Below are 26,995 nucleotides of genomic sequence, written 5' to 3' on the forward strand. Positions count from 1 at the left end.
CTTGTCTGCTGCAGGAAGAAGCTTTTTTTAATTCAACCTCAGGCATAAGGTGAGAGCGCTGTGGTGTAGGTTTTCACCTTTGAAACAGCTGCCAAATAACTTACTAGAGCAATGGGGTAGTATTTTTTTTAATAAATAACTGTAGAACACATGCATGTAAAGTTTTTTCTTGATACAATGTCCATAAAAATGCTCCAGAAAAAGAGCATTAATACACAGCTGTAACCTCATATACAAGAAGGCTGGGCTGTTACTCATTTTTGTATTTCAGTTTCCCTCAAAAACCTCAAGACTCCTCCTCCACACTGCTAATGAAAGGCCCAAGAGAGCACAGAAACAAACACCAAAATACTTTGTGGTGAAAAGGGTGTTCTTTCTTTGTCTTCAAATAATTAACTGCCTCTAGCACTAGATTTTACACCTATCTCCTTTTAAGATAGCCCTTATTTACTGGAAAACAGCAAAGCCCTATGTCTTAGTTTTAAAGTTGAATATTTCATTTCATTTAGTCATGTTAACACTTCCATAAAAATATATAAATATTCTGAAAAGGCTTTCTCTTTTAAAATAAGTTATTTTTAAAAAGTCTATTTAGAAAAAAGTAGGTGTGAAATGATTGCAGATGGCAACAGCAAAAACTTTTTTTTTTTTTTATGAGGAGGCATTTTGCATTGCTGGAGGTGAGTAAAAGTAAACTACTCCAACTACTCTCACCTAGAAGAGACCTGGTCTACAGCAGAACCAAGGGAGTGCTCAGGATATTGCACGAGTAAAAACTGTCAACCCCAGCCTCTCCCTGCTCTGTGAACCCAGCAGTAGGAGCCCAAGGTCAAGCCTGACACCCTAAGCTTCCCCACCCAACATGCAAAAATGGAGTCAAGCTCTCATGCTGGCCTGGCGGCAGTGACACACACCTGCAGCTCACCTGAACATGGGTTCTAGCAGTGGTCAATCACTTGACCAACTGCAAGAAACCTGACAAGCTTGTTGAAGCAGGTTTATTTTTACTCAATCAATCAGTGCCATCTTGTCTCAGTGTGGTAGCCAGAGGGGAAACTAGAGCCTACTGCCTCTCATTAGTGAATGCTCTGCAGTTTACTATCATCTTTCACTTCCATTTCAGGAGGAAGAACTGCTGCCCAACCCAATTAATTTCACTTGCTTTCAAAACTGTCCAAGAGTGCTTTCCCCATGCTAGAGTTTATACGCCCCTTCATTACACAAAAACATGCACACACAAAAAAGCAGCATCATCCATCCCTGGCTAATTCCTAAGCGACTGAAAAGAGGAGACACAGGTAACTGTGATAAGCTCTCTCTCCCTGGCTAAACTCCTGGATGCCAGGAAGTGAGACTTGCCCCTGCTAAATACTAATGAAAACCAATAAGGATTTGGGTTTTTATTGTCAAGTGCCCAAAGAAATTTAGTGTTTAAAGATAATTTTTAACTCAAAGTCTGCAAAACAACTGTAACAGAGTACCACAGCTCTTCACCATCAGGTTCACCATCGGAGTCCAAACCAAGCTTTACTACAATGAACAGGTGTAATCAAAGTAACATTTAAAATATAAATCATTTCATGTGACTCCGCAGAGGAGACGTGTCATCTGTAAAATTTCTACTTTGTCCTACAAAGGATCACCGGGAAAGTTAGCAACGATGTTTTATTTACTCTTTTGAAGAAAATGTTTTGTAAAGCGATCTAGTTCATTCTCAAGGTGAATGGCTTTATTTCTGTAAAACAAACAAAAGCAATGGATTTACTTCAATGCAGTAACATCACAAAGAAAGTAGAATCAACATCAGTGTTTAATTTCTATTCCTCTGTTCTAGGCAGCAGAAGGCTGCCAGCCGTCTGCCCCACGTTTCCTTTTCCCCAAAGGCTGTGCCAGGTCCACCTGGGACTTCCCTGGTTCCAGCCTCTCCTTTCAACACTTAACTTGGGGGAGGTTCTGCAACTGCAAGGAGGGCACTCAGCAGGGCTCCCGACACAGGCCAGTCATGCAGCTTACCGTCCCACGGGGTGTGCGCTATGGGGCTAGCCCCATTGTGTCCTATCCTATCTTGAACCCCCGAGGCCAAGAGGCAGCCCGCAGCCAGGGCAGGCTTACAGCAGGGGAAAAAGAACACAGCACTGAGGCTGAGGCTGCTCCTAGGTCCCTAAACCACCAATTGCTGGAAGTTTCTGTAAACACCTACTACTGGTACTAAAAGAAAAACAATATTGCACTGAATGACTCGACACAGTACAGCTGCTCTCCTGTTCTCCTAAGGGGAGGGTTCTTTGGGAAGGTGCCACCCCAATTTACCTATAGAAGACGATTATTCTTGAGAAAGCCATCTCTCCCATACAATAAAGAGAGACAAAGCTAAAGACGATCTAAGAAAGAATATTTTTGGAGCTTTGCTCATTCACCTAGGTAGAAGCATACATTTATTTAACTTAACCAGAGCCGTTCAGCTACAAGTAAAGAAAATAGGTATTGCTCCATACCGTTCGGCACCCGTGCCCACCAACTTCAAAGTAACAGCAAGCACCAATCCCACTGGATTTGCTCGTGGCCGGTCACACCCAGGCTTACCTTAGCTGCTTGGAGTTGCTCTGTATGTTCTCCAGCTGATCTATTTCTTTGGAAAGCCTAGCAATTTCTTTTTCCAGGTTTTTCTGGGTGATATCCACCTGCTGACAGAGCCGAGCAAAGGTAGTGGCCATTTCCCTAAAGGGAAAACAAGTTTGTAATCATGGTTTAACAGAAGCCTGTGCTACCAAAAAAAAAATTAAGAAGAAAAAATAAATATATAAAAATCACATGGCATTGCAGTGTGCAGTAGAACACAGCAATTGAAGTCTCCAGCTGTTAAGGGATTACAGAAGAGCAGAAAGCAGGAGAACTATGTGGGGTTTTTTAATTAAAAAAATAAACCTTAAACATACAAAATGCACCTCAGTCTACGCCAAAATCACATCCGGCAATTTTTCACTGTGCGTTAACAGGTACAAGTCTGAGATGGGGACTCTGGCGGTAACACATGCTGGAGCAGCCAAGTGCCCCCCGTGCCACACTAAGCACTCTGCTCACAGGGAACGTGAGCGCTTTGAGTGTGAGGAGTGCCCCAGACTTGCCGAGACACCCGATCCTATTTGCGTCCTCAGCCACCTGAGTTCCCAACCTGAGTTCCAAGACTCTTCCTTGCACAAAGAAAAAAAACCCAGTTACCACCCCGGGCCAGCAACCAGGCTCTCCCATAGGAGAGGAGACGTCTCCTCTCCTGTCTACTTCACCTCACTGGAGCATTGGTTTGAGTCCAGCTCTTCCATGTCCTCACAGAGACACACAGCTGCTGGACACGGGGATGATTCTCTTTCCTCTGCTGAAGCTGAACTTTGTATTAGTAAAGTATTCCCTGGGCTACACAGGAGAGGTGTTCTGCACCCTGGTGGTTAGAGGTCTCATTTAGCAGGCCTAATTTTCTGAAATAATAATTTAATCAAAACAAACTGTTTCAACAGGACAGGCTGAGGGAGGCAATCACCCAGATATTACTTTGCAGAGACAGGTGGAAAAGTATTTGGGAAAGAGACACACAAAAAATGGAACAGTTCAGAAAGGCTCTTAAGTTCCTCTTCAGCAGTGCAGAAGAGCCAGGACTGGCTGCTTAGAACTCGCCCATACCAACCCATGAGGCAGAACAGATGCTCACCATCGGAGTGACTCGGGGCTGATTCAATGCTAATCTAAAAGCAGACCCATTCAGCCTCCACTAGAACTGAGCCAACTCCCACGTCTTCATAGTAAGGTGCTGGACAAATAAGCTACACCTTAAGACTAACTCTCGCACATACACACACAGAGACGTAGGTATTGACCTTTTTAGGTGGTAATTTCAAACTCTTTTAAAACTCCCTCACAATAAATGCCAAGGGACACTAAAGCTGCCTTCCCACACCCTGTACAGCCAGTCCCCACTCCCAGGACACCTCAGTACCGCACTGACATGGATTTCCTATCCTAGTGAGGGGAAACACCAGTGTGATACTCACTGTTGCACCTGATGGCTGCAATTAGCACTTGTAAGACTGACGATCATCTGCAGCTTTTCAGTAGCATAGTTTACAAACTGCTGTTTAAAGGCTCTCTCTTTTGCTTTAGTGGTCCAAGTTAGTCTCTCATAAAGATATAACAACCCATACATACTTAAGGAAAGAGAGATGAGTTTCCAGCCTACTGTTCTCCAAATCTGAAAAAGAGGATTCTTCATTAGCTTAAGTTGTCCTACAGAATAAAACCTAACTCCACCCATTTTTTAAGTCATCTTCATGGCCCTTTCACCAGATTAAAGAAAAGATATTATTTCCATATTATTATTGCAGAGCAATACAGCTATATTCAAATGAACTGGTACCCCAGTGGCATGGAGAATATGCAGGTTACAGAAGCCTCGCTGCTTTTTAATGAAGGAGGAAGGTTCTCCTTCATTAAAAAGCAAAGCTCCCGCTAAATCCAAACTGAATGAGGCACCATCAAATCGTCCTTTAATTCAGAAACTGAACACAGGCATATGGCATAGAAAATACGTCCAGCTATGCTCAGAGTAATTGGACTAATTTTCTCACTACACACTGACTGCAGGTATCCTGTGTACTACACGCGCTCATCCAGCCCAGTGTTATTAAGTCCATTACATGCTGCATGTTGCACCCCAAACAGGAAAGACCAGCTTGATCTTTGCCATCACGTCTAGTACAGTGAGTGTTGCTAATACTACTTGCCACTCCGCCAACAACGATGATGCTCATAGAGGTCCGTGACGTCAGCGAAGCTAAACTCATTACCAAAGGAACCATAAAATCATCGTGCGATACGTTCTCTGGAGTTACTGCAGGAAGGCTGGCAGCAGACGGGGTGGTAGCTAAAGGATGAGGGATCTAGAAGAGTGGAATATGGCAGCCTGAGTAAAAAGCATTAAGGACCTACACAGCAGACTGGTTTTATTTTATTTTCATATATTCAGGGTTTGATTTACTTAAAGAAAACTCTTCAGCACAGAAGTCTGAACAATGCTGCTGATAAGCAGTGGAGGTTTTGACAGTTCCTTGCCCAACAGGGACTGGGTTAGAATAAGGGTTCTACACAGGACTGGCTCTGCCGTAAGAATCCGAAAGTTACAAATGAAAAGGTTACCTAAAGGGTTCAATCCAAAGGAAAACGAACCTCAGGTAACAGCTGCAGAAAGTTTACGAAAGGGTTTTGGTTCCATTCTCACCCTGAATATAATCCGATAAAAACAACCCTCACCACAAATATTTCACACAAAGGGACTAGGGGAGAGTAGCAGCAAGCATGTAAATAGTAGAGGGAAATACAGTAAAAATCAATATATTCTCATCAAGGTAAAACAAGGCACTTAAAATGTCAGCCTAATCAAGCACTCACTTGTAAATTTGGATCTGCTAGTCCCAATAGTACTCTCTGAGCTTGTTTAGGACCCAAGAAACGGTTTACAAGCGAAGTCCATCCCAAGGAAAAGTGGAACATGATATCCTCTTGAAAATCTGCACATAGACTATGACAGTTTAGATCATAGCTAAGGTCAAACCTCCTGCATGGAATTAGCAAGTGGAGCTGATTCTGAGCACCAGAAGGCAACAATGGTTTCAGATTTTCTAGAAATAAAACAGAACAGTAAAGATGAGTTAACATTAAAAGCTTTACAGCATATTCACAAGTAGCATCCTTGCACTGCTGACCAGCTTTGTGAACTATGAGAATCTAAACTGACCAATTTTTAAATTTATTTATTTGTAAAATCAGTGGGCATTTTAGCAGCATTGATCCTAACAGAGCAGGCAATTTATTGCTCTGATAAAAGAAAAGAATCACGCAAAATCAACTGATAGAGAAAGCACCGCTGGAAAAAACAGTCAAATTAACTGAAAGACCTCCATCAGTGGTCAAAAGATAAGGATGGACTAAGAAAAAGTTGGTTTATCCAGCAGTTCTGTGGTGCCATACAGAAAAGGCAACATTATTGCATAAGATGACAGAAGGCTTCATGTAATTCCGTCATCTTGCTCTGAATCTTTTATTACCAGAAACAGATCAGGAAAGACATATGGGTATGCAATAAAGTTACTACTTCTTTAAAAAAAAAACAAAAAAACCCCAAGAAAACAAGAAAAAAAGGAGTGCACAAATACTTTGTGAAACTATTCTGTTTTACACTCAGAATTTGGAGGGACCTAGGGAGGGGATTATACTGCAGAAACATTATCTAACAATTAGTGTATTTCATATATCTGTTGTGGAAGCCAAAAGCTTAAATGGGTTTATAAAAGGATTAGACAAGTTCCCAGAGGGCAGGTCCATTACTACTTGCTTAAGCCATTAATCCAGATGCAGTATCTTGGCTCAGAAGTCCCTCAGTTGGGGATGGATCATTGTATTTATCCTGGTTCATTATTCTTCTCCCCAAGCATCTGCTACTGGTTAATATCAGAGACAGGCTACTAAGCTGAACAGACACTCAGTCTTGATCTAGGATGGCTTTTCCTTTATAATTTTATAGTGTTAACGTTACATCACGATCAGAAAGAAAATTCTTTTACAAGCAAGTTTTCTTAAATTGTCTTGCTCTAAACAAAAAGTCTTAATATTCCTCCTTCCTCATCTTACCAATCATCTCCTGCTGCGACTGATGCATTGACTGATTGACTTCACTGGAGCAACGATCAGCCAGGTTCTTTCCCAAACCATCTTCTATATGTTTGTTCAGTTCCTGAAGTTTTATAAAGAACATATGCTCATCAATTTATATTTAGCTAATCAATTACATTATACAGAGCAGAGACATGTTAAACACTAAGCATTGTTATTTACAGCGGGAAGAAAAGCATGTTACCATGGAAATACCATGCTTTTAAATTGCATGCTGTGTCTGAAAACCTAATTAAAGTGACACAGGAAAGATTTCTCTAGGACTGTAATCAATAAAAGGCATACGGAAAAGTCTGTATTTTCAATAAACTGTGACACTGAAAAGCACACCACTACCATACTGCCCTGCAAAGCCTTTACTGTCGTCATTTGATGGGAGCCAATTTCACTGCTCTGCACAAAGATAAACCAGTCCCATCAGCTCCCATGGAGGTCTGCTCCAGACATTTTGCAGAGCCAGGACAGCACAGACTCTCCTGAAAATGCAGCACTCCCAGCTGATCAACAGACATGGGAGTTAAGGCAGTAATTCATTAGCAACAAAGTCTGAGCATAAGAGGCAAAATATGAAACTTACAGGTGTATGCTCCTTTAAAATACTAAGTTTGAGGAAGAATTTATAGAAGTTTAATAAGAACTGCCTTTTTTCTTTAAAGGAAAAACAAAAAAAACCCTATAAAGTGTTGGGTATTAGCAGGGTCATTTTATTTTTTGATCGATTTCATTTTAGGAGTGGTGAAAATTGTTTATGTAAGGTCTTTATTTACCAGAAGTGAAGACTAGAAATCAGGATGTCAGTTTCAGTAACCACTCTAGTAAAAAGACAGTTGAAACAAAAATTTCTTTCTAAAAACAAAGCAGAAAATATTTCCAACTTTTTCCAGTTTTAGGTAAACAGAGATATGCATGTGTCAGAAAGTAAAAATCCTGCAATGCTTAAACAAAGTGTCACACAAAATGCTACGCAAATTATGAAAATACAGAAGTAGAAATTAAAGGAAAGACAAAGAGCCTAGATTCAAACCATGCAAGAAAACTTACTGTCTTATAGAGCTTCAATACTTGAGGAGAAGGGTGAAAATCTGAATAAAATTCATCAACTAAAACTGAAAGTCGGCAAATCTCATCGGTCATGGCAGAGGAGACCTGGAAGAACGTGGTAAATACATAAAATGTTTCTCCTACCTTTTCCAGCCAGAGTGAAAACAGACCACTGCATTATCTGTTAAAATCAATGATTCAACTACCTGATAGTCAAGAAGGACTGCCATGTGGAAGGGTTGGTTTTTTTTTAATTTTGGAAAAGGAACATACTAGACATTTCAAACATACTTCATAAGGTGGGTGGGCACCTAAAGGAGCTGCCTTACAGAAGAGACAACACTTGAATCAGGGAGATGTTTTACACTGCCATTACTTACTTTATTTTCTACTTCCTCAGTAACACGTTTGATTTTTTCCTTAGTATCTTCCGTCAGAATGTTCAGCTGATTTCGAACAAAGTCCAATCTATCCTTCTGATCTTCTCGCTCTTCCATTGAATGGACTCTAACATAGCAGAAAGGAAATCACCATCACCAGCAGGTATTCTCCCAGAAATGAAACAAGCCCCATGCCCAGGCATGGACCACCCAGCTGACGATTTACTGAGCAGCCAAAAAGAAACCAGTGACACTGCCTGAACAAAGCAGAGGCAGTGCTTCAGAATGACTGCAATATAGGTATTACATTTACAGGCACATTTAAAGGCTGCACTGATCAAACATGACTCAAATTACTGGGTTTTGATATATTTACAAACATAGCATTCGGAGTTGGAATTGTTACCATTATACATAATTACAACTAAAAAAGGTGGGGGGGAATCAGGGGCCTTCAATACTTAGTCTATCCTGATTTAAAAATTAAAAAAAAGAAAAAGGATAAATCTGATCAAACTGTCCTACTGCTGCTCACCAGCACCATTCAACTATTCCTTAAGTGACATAGGTCTGATGACCCTGCAAAGCAAAGGGGAGGCAGCAGAAACTAACCTTGTCACAAACAACTCTCTTCAGAAGTCCTTGACCTATCGTTTAAGTAAAAATTGCTTAAAATCTAAAGCAGTTACATCTTGAAGTGCCTGCAGAAACTCAAACAGCAATTCAGACTAAGAGGGGTCACTACACAGGTTTTGGCAGGTCAACTGACAGAAGTAGAATATCAGAATATTTTCAAACATTTCACAGCATGTTTTCATAGGATCTGACAACGTGAGACAAGTTAGTACGTAAACACGCAGTTTTTAAAAGCTGATATATTCAGGAAGATGAGTGTGTTTGACAGGCACAGTGGAGTCTGCTGAAACATAAAGACACTCTATTAACAGACACAGAAAGGAGATGGATGGAAAGGATTAAACACGACAGCAAGTTCACAGTGTACGAGAGACACGAGAGGTAGCAACAAAAGTGAGGAAAAAAGCCATACATATGCAAACAGCAAAGAACATATGAAACTATCAGACAGAGTAGATGAGCTGCTATCATTAGCACTAAAAGGATTACATGAGCAAAGAGAAAATAAAGATATTTAAGGATACAATATGGAAAGGGCCAGAGGCCAAGCCTCTCTTAGCTTGGGCTCTTCTCATCCCTTACAGTATTCTAATCACTTGCAAATTAAAGTGTCTACATCCTCCCATTTATTTTCTCAGTGTTACTGTTAATAAAAAACTTAGGTAAAGCAGGCCCAAACATCACTTCTGAAGTGCTGGATACAGCTAGAAAAACTTAAAATTTCAAGTATTTTTGAAAAAAGATTTGAAAACCCACAGACTGCCTTTGTAACTGTAAGTCAGTAACGAAGAACAGCAAAGTAAACCAAGATCCCTATACAGAAGTCACAGACCAAGGACAAGACTGAGCGGTGCAAGTGAAGAGTAGTAAGACTGACACACCAGAGAAATTCTCTATTTCTTACCAAGCGAGAAAAGTGAATTTTAAAGTCCATAATGGCCCAAGAAAATCACCAGCACAGAAACGGCTCCTCAGAGGATCTGGATAAACCAAAGCCAACCAGCCCTCCAACCAACCTACCTTTTCTCTGCTGCTGCTACGTTTATGGCGTCCATAATGTCTTTCACAGTATCTATTATCTGTTTAGCTCTGATAGTGTGCTGTTCAAACTTGGTTTTCACGGCTGACTGCGAGATACACTCCTGCGAGGGGCCCAAGCCACAACACATTACTGCAATTCCATGCCAACACATTCAGGAATTTCACTGTCAGAAAGCACATGCTGCTAATTTTACCATGAACTTAAACCAATGGTAAATAAAAAGGGAGAAAGTGTATAGAAATTAAAAGACAACAGAACTGAAATCTCAAATGAGTCTACAGCAGCAAATCCGTACCTTCACGTTCATTCCCAGTAATGTGTATAGGTTTTTATTCTTTTAAAATAAATTAATAGTGTAAAGAAAAAAGAAAACTCAGATGAATACGTAAGATAAATCTAGCTCTTCAGAAACTTTTACGAACTATCTCTTCAGAATTATAAATGTCTAACATGAATGCTGGCAATATTGCCGAGCTTGAGTTTCCTTTCTTGCAAAAAATATTCTTAGTTTCAAGAAACAGTTCTGTCAATAAAATTTGACATGCTCATGTCCATACTGACCATCCAGGAACAAAATACACAATTAGGAATAAGAAACAAGGATTCTCTCACAGGATTTAAAAAAAGTTGTTAAGTAGTCCTTAAAGTATTAACTTATTTGCAGATTACTGAAGTGTTAAATGAGTGAATACAGAATGCTCTAAAGATACAATTTCTAATCAATCTGCAATCTTAAATATTGTACAGTGATTCAGAAATTACAGGACACTGATTGAAAAGATATACAAATGTTCAATTTGGGCAAAAGCAGATCAATTGTGATAAACCATAAATTAAGACTTTGACTTTTTACAAGCAACTGCACATCCTGAGTTAGGCAGCCAATTAAATGCTGTTGGAATTCAACCTGCACTAAGTCACCACAAAGTAGCAACATCTTCTGTGTTTGAGGGGAAGAAAGCAAGCAGCTAGTTTCTTTATACCAGATCTATGGGTTTTTAAAATTGTTCTCAATCTATGGATGCACCTTTCATAGCACAAACAGGTTTAGGTTGCTTTTAAAAGACTTGCCTGTGACCTTAGCCTACGCTGTCACAGGCTGAAATAACAAATTTCAGCTATCTAAAAATAATGGATCAAAACAAAATAAACAAAATGGGTAAAATATATTCCCTGTTCCTCGATGAAGCAGATCTAGAAATCAGCAATGAAAGGCCAGAGTTTCATAAATATCAGCACATTGTAAGAGCTAGACTAGACACAGAGGAAAGAGTCTTCCCAACATTAGTATGTGGTAGATAAAAGGATGACAGTCACTCACAACACAATCAGAAAATCCAAGTTAGAGCACTAGGAAAAACACAAAGGTTAGTTAAACAACTGGGAAAGATAAGAGGGGGACAGCAGCAGTTTTGCTGTTAGTCTGCAAATAAGTATTTATTGAAACAAAGAGAAAAGATACGTTTCAACAGCGTAACCAAAACCAGTTACCTTCCAGCCCACTTCCAGTATAGCAAGACAGTCTTTAAGCACGCAGCTTATTACATTCCTGTGCAGTTAGGGTAGGAGTCTGCAGTAGTGTACTAATTCAGGCTGTGTTATTCGCTCCAGTTTACAGCCGGAATTACTATTCCATCCTGCCTCCCTCCTCCGCTTCTCCCCACACCATTTCTGTTACCAGTTTTTTAAAGAAACTTGGGAAACACTACAACCTGAGGCATAGTGGGGTTTTGTTTTATGAAGAATATCCACTAAGGACTACTGCATACAGTGCACTGTGCATGCACTTCTTTGCTGTTTCGATAAGGCATTTCTATTTATCTCATTGTAAAATTTCAGAAGAAAGATACACAGACTACTTTCTCTTATTCCACAATATAAAAATTCAGAATTGATCCACTAATCCAACCCTTTCCTTTAAGACTGTGTATATTTTTTCTTTGTTGTAATACAGCTGACATACATAGTAACATCCCTTTTTAAAACTACTACATGAATCTCTAAAACCTTAATTTCACCACTGCTTGCAAGTGTTTCTAGTAATGCCTGGACCAGCTTTTCTTTTAGCAACTTTAACCACCCTGTGCTTTGCAGAAGAACATGTTATATCTATTTTTGGAATGCCTTTTGCCCTCACACAAAAGTCTACGTAAATGTAGTTACAAACCTTTCAAAAGTGGTCCAAATTTTTCCCATATCACAACAAACTAGTACTGATGGGTTGTTTCTAGTTTGTTTGGGTTTTTTTTAAAGATTCTAGCTATACTGAGCTCATATCAGTCTTGGGACGAACAGGCTTTCCCATCAGGGAACTGATACTAAAATCAGGAATGTGGAAGCACTGGAGAAGTAACAGTTCCTCCTCTGAGCCCTTGTGGAAAAGAGGAAGAAGCCGTCCAATTTAGCGAAGACAAAAGCAGGGTGAGAGAATCCAGGGGAGCAAAACCAGCAGATATAGCCAGTGGAAACATCGAACATGTGGACGGGTTTTTAAATGACGTGATGAGATAGCTTAGAGATGTGAACTGGACAAAAGAGTGCAAGAGACATTTGGAAAGCCTAAGCAGGGCACCTGAAGAGGGACAAGGAGCTAAAGGCAAGACAGACAGACTGAAGCAGAGAAGGGGTCAGCATTTGACGAGGACACACAGAAGCATCTGTGCTCTTGTCCCTTCCCTTTCACACACTGGAGTGTAATCTAACAGCTGACAGCTCCTCTGTCAGGAAACAGAGTAAATGCAAAGCGCTTTAGCCAGAAGTGCTTAGGCTGTACTCACAGCTAAACAGCATTTGAATTTGGTCTAGCAGTGCATAAAGCATGGTATCAAGTAGGATTTCGTTCCCAGACTGAACACAGAAAATTCTACCTGATGTACGATATTCTTCATTAATTTATGAGCTGCTATAGCCTAGTGCTGGTAAACATAACTGACACTAGCATACTATTGTCATTGTTACTTTATCAGCTCAAGTGACAGTCATTTGAGTATTAGGTCTGAAGATTTCAGACCTGGTGAACCATTTAAGTATCAGCCTTGCTTTAAAAGCAAATAAAATGCCATTATAACTTAGGAAATTGCCCACAAAACCTGAACGTGAAAGAGGCTGCAACATCAGACACTCGAAATTCAAACTGCTTTGGCAATTTCAATTTAGCACATGTTGTCATGCTCTTTAAGTGATGTGATCACACTCCTATTCAAAGCCATTCATTATGATTTCAGGATGAAACATGGCTGAGCAGGGAAAAACATTACAGAATCCACTCTCGCTGCTGGAGTTGGACAGTGTGCAACAAATGAAACGGGTAATGTGAAAGAAGAAAAAAGTTGTTTTAAGGCCATTCAGCGCTGTCACAGAATTGGTTTTTGTCTCTGCTTCTGCCAAAGAAACTTGTCATGATTGTGACCTTGTGATGGATGCTTCTCATTTTGGTGGCCAACTCGAAACTGTGATATCTCACTTACAGATGTGCTGAGCACTTATAGCATCACATCATTTAATATGTCATACATTCACCTTAATCTTGAAATATCCTAAGTGTTGAGTACTTAACTGTAATTGTAAGAGATTTTGTCAAAAAAGCTTTGGGTACAGCACATGGCAAAATATGTTAAAGAACAATAATTGATTTAGAAAATTAATTTCCACTTTTTTCCTACTGGTTGAAAGTTTTCTGCTACAATTCTAAGGACAAAAATTACAAACAAAAACGCATGTTTGGCTACAACTAGTGACACAAGCAAGAAATTTCATGCCTCATGGACCCAGGCCCTGTCAGTATTCTGAACCAATCATTTCAACAACTCAGTCATCTATTGTAAGAGTGTGGATAAGGACTAGATTTAAACTTTAGTCTGACATTTTCTTGCTTTTGCAAGACTGAATCAAGCTGTTATTTTAACACCTTTTTGATATACACACATCATTACATAACTTGGTTTCGCTAAGGTCAAATGGGCTTGTTGTAATGGAGAAGAAATACTTTTCAGAGGCAGTTTGATTTTTTTAAAATACACCAAACAAGGAATTACTGGTTGAAGCATGCGAGAGCAGTCTTGAGCATTTGCTGTATACAAACTACAGTGATACTGTTCAGGCTCACGTTGCATGAAATATGCCGATACACACCACACAAAACCATCGAGGCATATCCAAAGTGCCTCCTTAAGATGTCCAAGAATGGCTTTAATTAGAGTTATCAAATTCAGCAAGACAAATGGATCCTATCACAAAGAAATTACTCAATTGCCTAGCCAGTCCAACTTCTGAAGAAACTGTAAACTCCAACTATAAATATAGGTAAACTGAGGGTGAAGGATGGATTCTGTACAGCAACAAGGATGCAAAAATAGTGTTAGTGTTCAGAGTATCAGAGCTAAGAGGTAGATAATGGTGATAATTTCAAAACTCTGGCTTTAAAAATGCAAGTAAATATTTAGATTTACATTGGTGAAACAGAATTTCTTACTATTTGTGTCCTGAATTACAATAAGTAATTATAAAGCTACAACTTCAGAACAAAATAAGGCTTACTATACAGCAAACATTTCACCAGCTCATAGTTCTAAGTGATACGCTCCTTTCTAAGAGCATCGTCTCTTTTTATATAGACCATATTCCTATTGAGGTCTTGAAACATGAGCTAAGAGTCCAGTTTTAGTCCTTTCCCTCACTGAACGATACTTCTTTTTCCAAGAACTACCTGCTATTCAAGGTGAGAACGGATGAACAGAGCCCATAGATAAGGCAAAGCTGTCACATTGTTTGAATACCTTACACTCCTCCACGTGTTAACACTGTAAAATTAAGCTAAGCATAAGCAAAAGCTACCTTTGCCTTAAAAACAGGCAGTCTAAAAAGCCCATCATAAATACCTCAAATATTTGCTCAAAATGTTGAAATTCCTGGAATCTTGCTTGAAATCCTTCAGCAAGCGCTCCACCTGTGAAACATAACGGACCATAAGGGAGAGTGCAATACCTCACAGCAGTGACTGTATCTTAAATATTTTTGTTTATCAGGTTTTACGATATTTTTCTGTATTTGAGGAAAAGCAAGAGTTGCTACACACCACCCTCTGGCATTCCTTGGGCCTTCTGTCTCCTGGCACTCAGAACTTCTTTTGCTGAAACAAAAAAGATGCGATTCCTCGCTTCTACAGGATCAATAACTTTGAGCTCGTCAACTAGAAAAGTTAGACAGCGCTCCATGTGCTGCCTACGCACCTGAGGAAAAGGTAGAAAGCTCATGAGAAAAATACAAAAATTAAGCCATCATCAAATCAGAACATCGGAGTCAGAAAGAGATGCTGGACAACTCCTTAGATAGCAGATGCCTTCTAATCCTACTCATGCAGCAGTTGCTTTTAACCATTTAAACAGCCCTGGAAGCAACAACACTTTCTTCTACAGCTGTCTGTATTTATGTAAGCTAATTGCCGTTGGAAAGATGTGAAGAGCACACTGAACTGTTACCATCTAACGCTGTACTTTGCCAGCTACTCTATGCATGTATATATGTATAATCTGTACCCTCAGGCTGCATTACCATTACAGAAATAAAAGGTAACACAAAGAAGATTTAAAACAAGCTTAACTGCAGAGCAAAAAGGTTCTAAACAAGCTTCCTGTTGTACTACCTGCCTGCATATACTGTAGTTTGAATTGCAGGTTGCTTTTTGCGCTGAACAAGGAGTAAGTTATTTCCATTTTCTGACCAAATAACTTATCCTTTTATTACTAAGACAAAGCTAGCGTTTTCATATCAATAACTGTATTACCTAGGCAATTTAGCATGCTTTAATGCATGTGGAGGCCTTTTTTTTTTTTAATATATATATGTATATTAAAAAAAATATATATATCGACCCAAATAAGAGCCATCAAGTCACTCACATCTTCCATATATTCTGGTTCTGATGCGGAGGCATCCCATCTATTATTCAAGATGAAGATGTTTGGCTTGGAAAGTCGTTCATTCACTTTATGGAAAAAATGTTTTTCCTAAGAATTAAAGCACAAACAGAAAACTCCCCAGACATCCAAACCAGCGTCACGCATTCTTCTGTAACAGATTCTGCAGTTAATCCAGCTTTTTAAAAGTTTATTAAAAAGAATTCATTAGCATTAAAAACCACAGATATCCAACACAAAAAAAGGCTTATGGTAGTTCAAAAAGTCATCAAATGTCTTAAAACCGATGCCAATGCTAAAAGTCAAAGATACTGCAAGCTTCTCTAAAAACACGTACCAATACAAATTAAGAAAACTTCCAAAACAAATAGTTTAGAAAACACTGGAAAAGAAAGTCTATTTTTCTATAAATCTATCATGTCATTCACTGTCTTTTTTTTTTTTCCTCCTTTCACTCTTACTGTCACAAAACTTCATCTCCTTTGATACTGCTAGCCCTCTATTAAATTTGTTTGCAATTGTGTGACACTCAAAATGTTGTGTGAAGAGAAGAAGGGAAAAAGAACACACAAAACATGACTGTATCTGCTCATTTTGTGTTTTAAATAAGACACCTGGCTAAAACTCTGAAGTGTTCCTTATTTGCACTACCAAGATGCTCCTGTTCACCCTGCCAAATCTGGTTTCTATATCCAGAAAAACACCCTCTGACTATATTCTTCAACTAGGAAACATTAGCTTCAACTACAGACAAGTTACATTTCCCATATGAGCTTGAGCTACAGGAAAAAAGTCATTGCCGAATGTATCGATTTCAAAAATAAGAAATGCATGTACCTGAAAATGTATTTAGGTCCCTTGCCTGTACCTACCACCCATCATTGCTGTTTTTGTAGTCATAATGGGTAAGTCGTGATGGAGCGAATCCCTACTCAGCACAGCTCAAACAGAAGATATCTCTGTGCTGCCATAAGCTTTTTGAATCTGCAGCAGGACACCACCACATATTCTGGACACAACACTGGAGATACATTAGTCTCCACCAGCCAGGGAGTAACCATGTGTAAACAAGATTACTGTTGCAGAAATAAGAACTTTGTCTGAAGAGAATTTATGAGGGAATATTAGAAAAATCATATTTATGCAAAAAAATCTGTGGTTGAGTAGCAAGTGCCAAATATTCTCAGACCTGTTACGGTAAGGGTAAAAATAATGCCTAAGGAGGATGAGAACATAGTTATCATATGCTTTACCTGAAGGATGAACTTGTGTAGGTGAAGAAAGAAAATACCATTTGCCACAATGCAAAGCAAAATATAAATGCTTTAGAGCAGTTACATAATTGTTAAAGGCAACTTAATGCATGTATACCAGGCTGAAAGAATTAAAAAGGAGAAAGAGTGCGAGAGCTGTTTACTGAGCCAAAGCCTCAATCACAACTAAGATCTACTTCCTTTCCCTCCAATATACACCCTGGACACTGGTTATTTCCAGATTCTAATAATTACAAGGTCCTCAGTGTTAAGTGAGGATTTATAGGCATGGCAACCAAAAAAACTCAGCAAGACTTTAGTGCTTCAAACTGAAAGACTAACCTATTTCTCTTTAGCAGCTTTCAGCCGTGCCCGACAAGGAACAAAGACTGGCCAAAAATCACATTAAAAAGCAGAGTAGCACTTCCGTGACTGGGTGTTAAGGATCAGACAAATACAAAATTAACAGAATCTTCCAGCAGATGTACAGCCTATACATCTTTCCTGCATATTTACTGTCTCAGTCAGATTGTTTTTAATGGTTCATTTCTCCTGAGCAAATGAGAGAACCAAATCAACTTTGGCCTTTTCTGTTACTTCATTACACCAAACTGAAATCTGCCACGGGGGTCCCTATTGTTTCCATGTTTCTATATAGCAATGAGGTGTTCACTAAAACCCAATCTTTTTTTCTTCTTCCCTTTTTTAATTAAAAAAAACAAACCAACTATGGTATGCACATAATGCAAACAATTTCTAGACTCCCTCCATACTAAAAGCCAAAAAGCATCCTTCACGTGAGATAATGGAGAAGATAAAGCCATAGTTGTGCTAAATCCTCTCTTTGCCTTGGATGTTGTCAGAATCTTCTTTCTTTGCCTGTTAAATCACATCTCTTTTGTATTTGAGTCTTTGTGGGTTCGGTTCAGAAGACGGAATGTAATGTTTTTATACTCATTTTACGTTTTTCTCAGATTTCTACCAAACTATTCTAATTTGCTAGAATGCAAGGAAATACTGTCTTTGTACAGTCAGTTCTTTATTATATTAAAAATTGCCTCAATAATTAGAAAGTTCAGACACTGTATGTCAGAACTATGCTCAGAACAATCAGAGCATTTTATTTGTCTACAGTAGGCTTAATAAAAGTCTTCAAGAGATTTCTCAGTAGCATTATACTACATTCTGGCAGTCCCACTTCCAATAATGTAGAAACCTTATATTGATATTGTCTACTTTCACAATACTTAGTTTGGTTAAAAGTGGACATCGCTACAAAATTAAAGTAAATCTCTGCTCTTGTATTTCAAGTATCACAACAGCTCCTTTGGCCACCTTGTACGCTGTCCTTCTAGGAGTCATACAATATTTAGGCTGCAAGCTATACAGAAGCCTTCTCTCTCTTGAAACAAGGCTTTACAGAATAAAGTTGTTAAAACATCTTCAATTCTCCATGTTGCACAGAACCATGCAGCATGAATACTTATCGCTAGCATCTTCAGAAGAAGAAACACAGTCCAATGAGGGCAACCTGTAGCACTTGTCCTTGACATAAGGTGTATCAAGGGAATTCACCCTCTTCTCAGACAAGAACACATGAGGAACAAGACAGAAATTCAACTTCCTTCACCTACTTTGTGTATTTTACTGAACTTCTGGATATGAAATACTCCATAATTTATTTCTTTGATAATACAAGTGTCTTCAGCTGACAAATACCGACAAACTGTAAAGCGAGACAAGCACTACATCATCCGTTTATCAAAAAAGAAACTGAGATAGAAAGGAAAAATGTGATGCTCAAGTCAGAGTAAGCAAAGCTGGCAAGAAACCTGGTTCTCCTTTCCCTAGTGAGGGACATACATTGTTTCCTGCCTCCCATCCCCAAATCCTATTCATAAGATCCAAGTGCAATGATTCACTAAAGGTTTAATGCTTCACTAAAGGTTTAAGAGAAGCCATTTCAGTTATGGAACTGCTGAGTATTTAAATGAAGAAGTAACATAAAATCATTGCACATCATACCGTGTTCATGAGAGTTGATTCAGAGTTGGCAACCAAGACAAACACGTCAGCATCTAAGCAGAATTTGTCAATCCAGCTGTCCAGTTCTGTAGTGACATCTGTGCCAGGGCTGTTGACAATAAAAAAACCCCACAAACTCGTATTTATCCAGCAAAGGAGCATTTGATTTTTAGAAACTGATAAAAATAGAGTGGGACTGCCTAAGGGCCTTATAAGAAGATACAAAGCTTTGTATCTTTAGACTGATGCTTAACTCAAGCTTAATGCAAACGTAGCAAAAGCCAATTACCATTTAGTATTTATCAGTCACTCACTCACTGGACCATCTACTCATTCCAAAATGCAGTTTATAATGAATAAATATGCAGAGCATAATAGCCAAGAAAAGTGACAGGCAGTCTGTCAGAAATCCAGGCAGTCTCACAGAATGGTCCCCTTCCCCATATTCCAAGTTTTAGATTTTAATCAAAAAGGACAGTTGTTCATAAAATATTTTTTCCATTAATCAAGGACTTCTTTAAAGCCATATGCTATACAAGCTGTGCATAGATTTAATAACAATTTTAAATGAAGCTAAAACTACAGTGCTGTCAGTTTTAAAAAACTAAGTTGAATAAGAGCATTAGGTCATGTTTGCAACACCTCAATTATTGCTGGTTCTAATTTGCTCTATTTAACAGTAAAAAGATTATTTTCTCCTTACAAGTACCTATTCTTTCAGATTCCAGGCTGGTTTATTTCCCTTTACATTTCAACTCTAGCAACTGAGACTGTGCAGATCAAATCATGTCTTATATCGTTATCTATGCAAGGATCCCTTCTGGGCTTCCAGCACACTTGTGCTACGCACATGTCCCCAAGGAGACGGGACAACTGCATAAGCCTGGAAGTCCAGCAGTGCATCAAACCAACCAGCTCCCTGTGCCAGCCAGGCTGGCTTTTTCTGTGACTAACAGGACCTGTGCTTGCACCCAAGAAAGTGACAAATTCCCAGTGATTTCAAAGGTGTAAGATTAGAGATGCAACAAAAAGCACTACAAATTTATCAAAATACACTCTGGATGTTATTTTGCTGGATATGAAGAAATCGTACTCACAAATTCACTCATACTTGAGTGAATTACTCACAAATTCAATCTATACTGATTCACACATTAGGTAAAGATCACCTAACAGTTTGAAAAAACATTACCAGGTCATACCTCACAGCGGCCAGGAATATGGGCATTTGACATCGGCAAAAAACAGCTTTCAGAATTCTTTAAATACACAAACTGTAGGAAATGTTAGCCCAAAACACAGGCACACACAGATGACAGTCACAATTACGTTTTGAGGTCACCCATTACTTTGATACGTAGGCACTGCAACTCTTATCAGAAGCTTTTAAAAATGAAGTCCAGATTGCTTACACTTCACATGATCAGTCTGAAGCATTTAAAGACAGGAGATGGGCAAAAGGTTGTTGCTGCAACAACCCTATTCACACTTCCATACTGTTTGCTTTAAAGGTGGAAGTATCCTCAGCCAAAAGCTAGTCCCTTATTCAGCTCAATCACAAGACACTTGTTTGTTTCAACTGTTATAAGGCCAAAATCAGTGGGGTGATGACAGGCAGCAGTATACGCAAAAGAACAAACTCTGTACTCTCAAAAAAAAGGCAAAAAAAAAAGCTTTTCAATAATTTGGCAACCTAACAACCAAAACACCATCAATCAGTAAATCAGTCTCTTTACTAAACATTATAATGGCTAATTTATTTAAGAAAATATTTACTAAAACAGAAAGCATACCTGTCCACTAAAACCAAATCATCTCTCAGCAGGGCACACTTTGACTTGGGCCAAAAGACATGGACGAGACAGCCAGCTTGCAAATCTTTATCCATGTGAAGTGCATGAGCAAGCTGATTGACTGTCTATAAAGAGCATAAAGAGAAGACAAACATGAATATGCACCACAAAAAAGTCCGTATACCAGTCTAATTTGGTTCTCAAGCAAACCTGGACAGGATCTATCTTGAACAGGATAGCAGAGTTCATACTTCCTTCTGGTGAATACTTGTGATTTTTTTTTTTTTAACCTCTTAAGACTCACCAGCACCTAAAGAACGAGTTGTGCCTTGAAACTCAGACAGGAGTTTCTTTGGAGCCACAAAGTGGTATTTTCTACAGGGCTAGAGTGTGTGATACTGAGCATCATCATGAATTTGCCTCAGAGGTTTAACATATCAATGTGAGCAGCTAAATAAGCTAAGCACCGGAAGGCCAAACGAGAGGCACATTCCAAATCTTTAACAAGTAACAGAACTTACTCTCAGTCCTATAAAAACAGATCACTCAACATATGCTACGCTACAGTCAGACGCACATTAGTTGTTTCTCTGAAACGTCCAAGAAAAATTGTGAAGCTGACCATTTTAGTTTGTTAGTTATTCCCTCCTAAATAAGAGCTTAAAAATGCAGAATGAGTTAGCCTCATAATTTTGTTAGACTTGAAACTGTTGTTAAAAGATAAATCTTTTAAGAAATAGTTACTGTGAAAAGCAGCATTAATCATTCAAAAACCGTACCTTGACACTCTTCTTTTCATCTGATCCTTCTGTCATAAGATAAGCCTTATCTCCATCTGTCCCTTCCACACTAAGAAAGCAGTTAGTTGTATGGCCAATCCCACTAGGAAGTACCTTATCCCACAGCATCGCATTAATGACCGAACTCTTCCCGCTGCTCGTTCTAGAGGGATAGAAAATAAAAGCACTTTGAGCACAGTACAGCAGCATTACACATACGTTAGTCCTGAACTGAATGCACCCCCATTTAATTGCATCAGACCCACACATTGCAAGCTGTTTTGGGTGAGAGCGCTTCAAGCCAGTACAGCATAGCTTGCCAGAAAAGAATAGGAAGTGCAGGAAAAGTTCACCTGAATAGCAATTCCAAAAAACTTTCTTGGTATCAGCATTGCCTATCCAACCAAGAAAACCAATTTTCCTTTGCGTAACACGTACTGGCTCAACAAGCCCAACCTGTACTGGTAAGTATGCTTTAGCTGTTATACCTCAGTCTGAGTAAGGAACTTGTAAAAGATACTGGCTCAACTTTGCTACACCAGAAAAAGCACCTAGCATAAAAAGATGCCTTAGATCAACTTAAAGGAATTGCTAAATCACAGCACGCTGTCCCACATAAGGGGGAAGCCTGCCCTCTTCTTTGTGCCAGCCCTAGCATTCCCGTAGAAAAGAACCAATTGAAAATATGTGTAACATTTTGGGCAGAATTATGTTCTGATCAGACAAGAATTCCACATTCCTGCTCACAGCAAAGCTAAAGGAATTCCAGGGATGCTGGAGGAGGACACGAGGAGAACGCTGCATGATAGGGGCAGGGAAGGACTACCCTCTGTGGTGGCAATCAACGGTGACTTCTTAAAATGTTCATGCAATTACCACCTCAGCAACTTAACTTGTCTTTAGAGAAATGTCTGATCATTACCAGTCAGAAAGGAACTGCTGCTTCTGATGGAGTCTTCTAGGCATGAGATGAGGTGCAAAAGGAGCATTGCTGTACTACTGCCTTCAGATACGTTTCAAAGCATTGCTGTCTGGGAATTCTCATCACACCCAGCAATGACAACTCAGAACAATTTAATGAATGATAATCTCAACTGAATGAAGATTCCTACAGTAAGACACGTAACAATGTGCAAAAACCCCTCAAATTTATTTCTTGTGCATAATCCTTATAATACAAATGCTGTCTTTAATAATGAAACTTAGTCTTGTCCTTATTTCAGAAGGAAGAGGTAGCTACATTAACCAAAACCCTGTTGATTAAAAGGAACTGGTCACCAACTCAAGATTCTGCAAGAACTTGAAGTTCTCAGCAATGTCCTACTTCGCACTAACCCTCTACCCCTCACCCATAAATATTTGAGGTTTAACTATTACACAACAGTATGAAGTTACATAGACTATAACTGATTTTTGAGCTACTTATTCTGGAAAAAGTTCAGTGCTCACTGTACAACAGTTTACTAATTTATTCAAAATGTCAGAGGGAGAGTTAAATTCCCTTTTTCCTGCTCTGCACTTCTGCCCTTTGCAAAAGCAACTTCTATCACACATCACAGCTTGTAAATGTATTCAACTTTTAACTTTGTGAAATAGCAAGGCTGAGATATAACTGATTTCTTTATCCCAGGTCCTTTTATTGTTTTTCTTTAAGTACCTTCATTTTGCTAAAAATAGTTCAGGTGAGACCACAATTGTACACACTTTTTCCAATACTATTACAGAATTTTTAGAACTAAAATATACTCCAGAAAAAATATGTAACCCCATGCTTAAATTTGAGCACAGAAAAATCAATCTTTCTGAAGCAAAGTGGACTAACAGACCCCAGACTAACTAGGCACATAAAAGCATTTGAAAGCACTGGAACCACAGTCTTTTAGAAGGACTTCACTATTTTATATCCGGCTTCACATCTGGTATGGCAGATTTTCATCATCTTTCTACACCCTCCAAATTTTATAGGAACAGAATGGCACAATGTTTGGAATGCAGACATTTATTGGAAGTGTTAAGACCCAATCAAAATTTCTCACTGAAAACTTAAGACTTTTCCACTACAATGAGACTGAAATGCAAAACACAATATGTACAAGCAGAGACACATAAAACCTCAGTGCTTTAGGTCTATACACCTGACAGCATCACTTCAGAACACTTCTTATGTAGTAACACATTTCAGGTGCAGCAAATAGCTTTCTTTTTAACTCCCTTTTTTCCTGCTGCAAAAATAAAGAAAAATATAGCTGAGATGATCCCAAACTGACCAAAGTTTAAAATTTTCTAATACTGAAAATACATTTGTTTTGGTTTTTAGAACAGAAATGAATTTAAATCACCCATAACTGTGGAAATGCTATTGAAATATGCAAAAGGTTTGACACTCGGTCTGTAGTAATAGCATCAGGGACTATGCACTAAAACTTCTCCTAATCAGTGATTCAGGAAAGCAGAAATTCATAGCTTCATTCAGACTGATCTGTAAGCCATACAGTACATTGCTACTGTTATCCCTTATAATCACCACAGAGATCTATCAGACTAAAGATACAACCAACAAGGCAACTGTCTCCGTCTATTTTTCTTCAGCTGCTTATATACAGAAACATAAACAGTTCCAAGTTTAGTTTTTCAGTACTTGTGATTAAACACAAACAAAAGTTTTCAACAGTAATAGTCCAGTAAAACAAAGATATTAAACAAATAAAACCACCACATTAAAAAACAGAAAAGCCATTCTGGAGAAGATGATTACAAACTCAGACCTTCTCAAGTCAAATAATGGATCTATACATTATTATTGGATGTATAGGATAATTATTTTACAAGGTTTATCAATGAAAACATGTAACAAGACATACATAATTAATCTACAGTCACAAAGCAAGACGGCATCAAAGAAATATTCAGCATCAATTAGGTAAGAGTGAACACGGTTTTATGTATTATATTTCAAACAATAATTCTATGATGAAGCACTAATTCCAGTGCATTTAAATTAGAAATACGGACCCTAAGCCCTGCAAGAGAAAAAAAAAAGATCAAATTAAGTTCTGGTAATTCCGTTCATTACCTGCCAAAAAATGCCACTTTCATGTGTCTCCGTGAAAGCACCTCACCGATGACTGCTAACTTATTTTTATATGCCTGTATTTTTGCTAGTTCGTCTTCTGTTGCTACATGTTCAAGCTCTGGGTTCCTGTATGTTGCTACACGCAGAAAAAGAATAACATAAAAGCAATCACATACAGAGTACGTGCTCCAGGATACAGATTATCAGTACTTCACATGCCAACAAAGATCTGTGTAAATTTCAATTATACAGTAGTAATAAAACAAAACAACCAAAACCCCACTACAGCCACTGATATTAGCCCTTGTCATTTGACAGCTCCACCACAAGCACTTGTGAAATCATGACATAAATCACTTCAGATTAATCAACAATCTAGCTGCTGGATTCAATAACCCGGTGAACACAGCCTGCTATGCTGATCTGCCCCACTCTTTGCAACACCTGCTTCCTTCAGAAAGGAAAGCTGGGAAAGGAAAAGCTCTCATGGATACACCAGGTAGGCTGGGCTGCCTTCGCTCCGCAGAACTCACTGGGGTGATGAGCAACCAACTCCATGTGGCAACACAGGTGCCTCCACGTGGCTAAAACTTCTGAGGGTGTAACCAGTGGTTCTTTGCATTACATCATGTTGACCTATTTTCCTGCTGAATAATAGGAGAACCTGTTTGTCCTTTCTTCTATGCTAAAGAAACCACAACAGGACTATAAACAGTGGAGTGGTTAAGCTTTCACCCTCATGGAAAGGAGGATAGGCTACCAGCCCAAGCGATGCAATCAGCTTTTCATATACATAACCATCCTAGGCATTCCCATTAGCCTAAGCTGAAAAAAAATCAATGCCAAAAGAAATACGTGACTATTTCTGAAGGCGTATGCTGACACAAACAGCATACTGATATATATCGTCATATACGCTGTGCTGCTGTAAAACATATTCAAAGCAACAGACAAGACCCTGGTGTTTAAGTCAAAAGCTAACCTTCCACAAAAGTTGCTCCCTCAGTGACATAGTCCAGCAGCTGGTCGAAGATGGCAGTGATTGTCTTTTTAGCCAGCACAAAGTGCTTCAGTGGAGAGACGGTAGCTTCTGCCATTATGCAACTGCAACGAAAGTTATGTAAAAGTGACCAAAACGCTCAGTACACCCAGGTACGTAAGAAGTCGTACACTTCTCACCTACACATGTAAGAAGAAAAAAAAAAAAAGCCAAAAAAACCAACCCCAAAACTTCAAACCACACTGAACGCCAGTAGGCTTAGTTTACAGTGGTTCTATCACCCTGACAAGCTCTTATCTCTTCCCCTCACCACACGCGCCGACAACGGCTCACGAAGCCCGGGGACAGGTTTAAAACCGATTCGGTGCGGTCTGTTCTCGAAATACGAGACCTTCCTCTCATAAAACGCGGCTCACAACCTCCCCACCGCCTGGAGACCAGCGCTGTCCCCTCGGCCCAGCGAGGACAGGCCCGCGGCTCCCCTCGGCCGCCCCTGCCCCCGCCACCAGCCGGCGCGGCGGCCGCCCGCCGCTGAGGGGACGGCGAGGACCCGAGGTGGGCACGGCCCCAGGTAGGGCGAGCGGTCAGGCCGCAGGGGCACCGGGCGGCCCGCGGCCCTGCCCCCTCCCGGTCACTTACGGAGCCCCGTCTCGCTCCGCCGTTACCCGGCAACCGCCGCGCCGCTGGCGAGGCCTTCCCCGCCGCCGCCGCCTCCTCCTGGCCCGCCGCCGCCGGGACGGGGGGCGGACATCGCTTCCGCTTCCGCCTCGCCTCACCCCGCTCCCGGACCCGCCTGGGGGCGGGGGCCGCCATTTTTACTAAGGGCCCAAGGGGGCGGGGCGGCCGCCATCTTCAGGGAGGGCAGAGGAGGAGCGGGGAGAGGTGGCGGGGCTGCTTGTGAAATGGAGACGGGCCCGGGCTGATACGGGAAATACCCCCACGTCCCGACCCGCTGCCCCGGGAAGAGGAGCTGGGTAAGTCGCGCAAGGACGGCTCACAGTAGCTCTGCACGCTCCCATCTGGCTTTTTGGAGGACGCTGCGCAGTGCAGAGTGCGGCGGCAGGCGGGAGGCCCCGTGAGGTAGAAGGCGTCTGAGCTTAAACGGTGTCTGCCCCTGTACGCTTGAAATGATAAACTCGGCCTCTGAGCCCTTCAGCGTTTTCACGGGGAATCTAAAACAAAGACAACGAAGCATGACTTCGGATTCCTGCGTAGTGTCAGCACCATGGTTTAATCAGTCAGCTAAAATGACAAACACCAAGTACTTTCAAGAGTGAAAAAGCACTGATAAGTTTATACATTTGACACGAGCATAAGAAAATGAGAACCACAAACAATGAA

General features: G+C 39.9%; 1 protein-coding gene across 3 annotated transcripts; it reads right to left on the minus strand.

Annotated features, from left to right (window-relative positions):
* Window positions 1-112: 112 nt before the first annotated feature.
* MFN1 (mitofusin 1) lies at window positions 113-26,789 on the minus strand. Of its 3 annotated transcripts, none has more exons than XM_072866638.1 (18): window positions 26,653-26,789; window positions 25,637-25,758; window positions 24,655-24,790; window positions 21,582-21,744; window positions 20,803-20,927; window positions 19,010-19,118; window positions 15,714-15,821; window positions 14,891-15,044; window positions 14,694-14,761; window positions 9,795-9,916; window positions 8,139-8,265; window positions 7,759-7,863; window positions 6,676-6,778; window positions 5,437-5,666; window positions 4,773-4,928; window positions 4,044-4,240; window positions 2,584-2,718; window positions 113-1,735 (listed from the first exon to the last, which is right to left on the minus strand). In XM_072866638.1, the coding sequence occupies exons 2-18, from the start codon at window positions 25,749-25,751 to the stop codon at window positions 1,666-1,668; spliced, it is 2,223 nt and encodes a 740-aa protein (XP_072722739.1). In that variant the 5' UTR covers window positions 25,752-25,758; window positions 26,653-26,789; the 3' UTR covers window positions 113-1,665. The 3 variants fall into 3 exon arrangements, with proteins under 3 accessions (XP_072722739.1, XP_072722740.1, XP_072722741.1); XM_072866639.1 differs by lacking the exon at window positions 26,653-26,789 and adding an exon at window positions 26,320-26,464; XM_072866640.1 differs by lacking the exon at window positions 26,653-26,789 and adding an exon at window positions 26,294-26,441.
* Between the last annotated feature and the right edge of the window lie 206 nt (window positions 26,790-26,995).

The sequence above is a fragment of the Ciconia boyciana genome, chromosome 7 (assembly GCF_034638445.1).
Source record: "Ciconia boyciana chromosome 7, ASM3463844v1, whole genome shotgun sequence".
Taxonomy (NCBI): Eukaryota; Metazoa; Chordata; class Aves; order Ciconiiformes; family Ciconiidae; genus Ciconia; species Ciconia boyciana.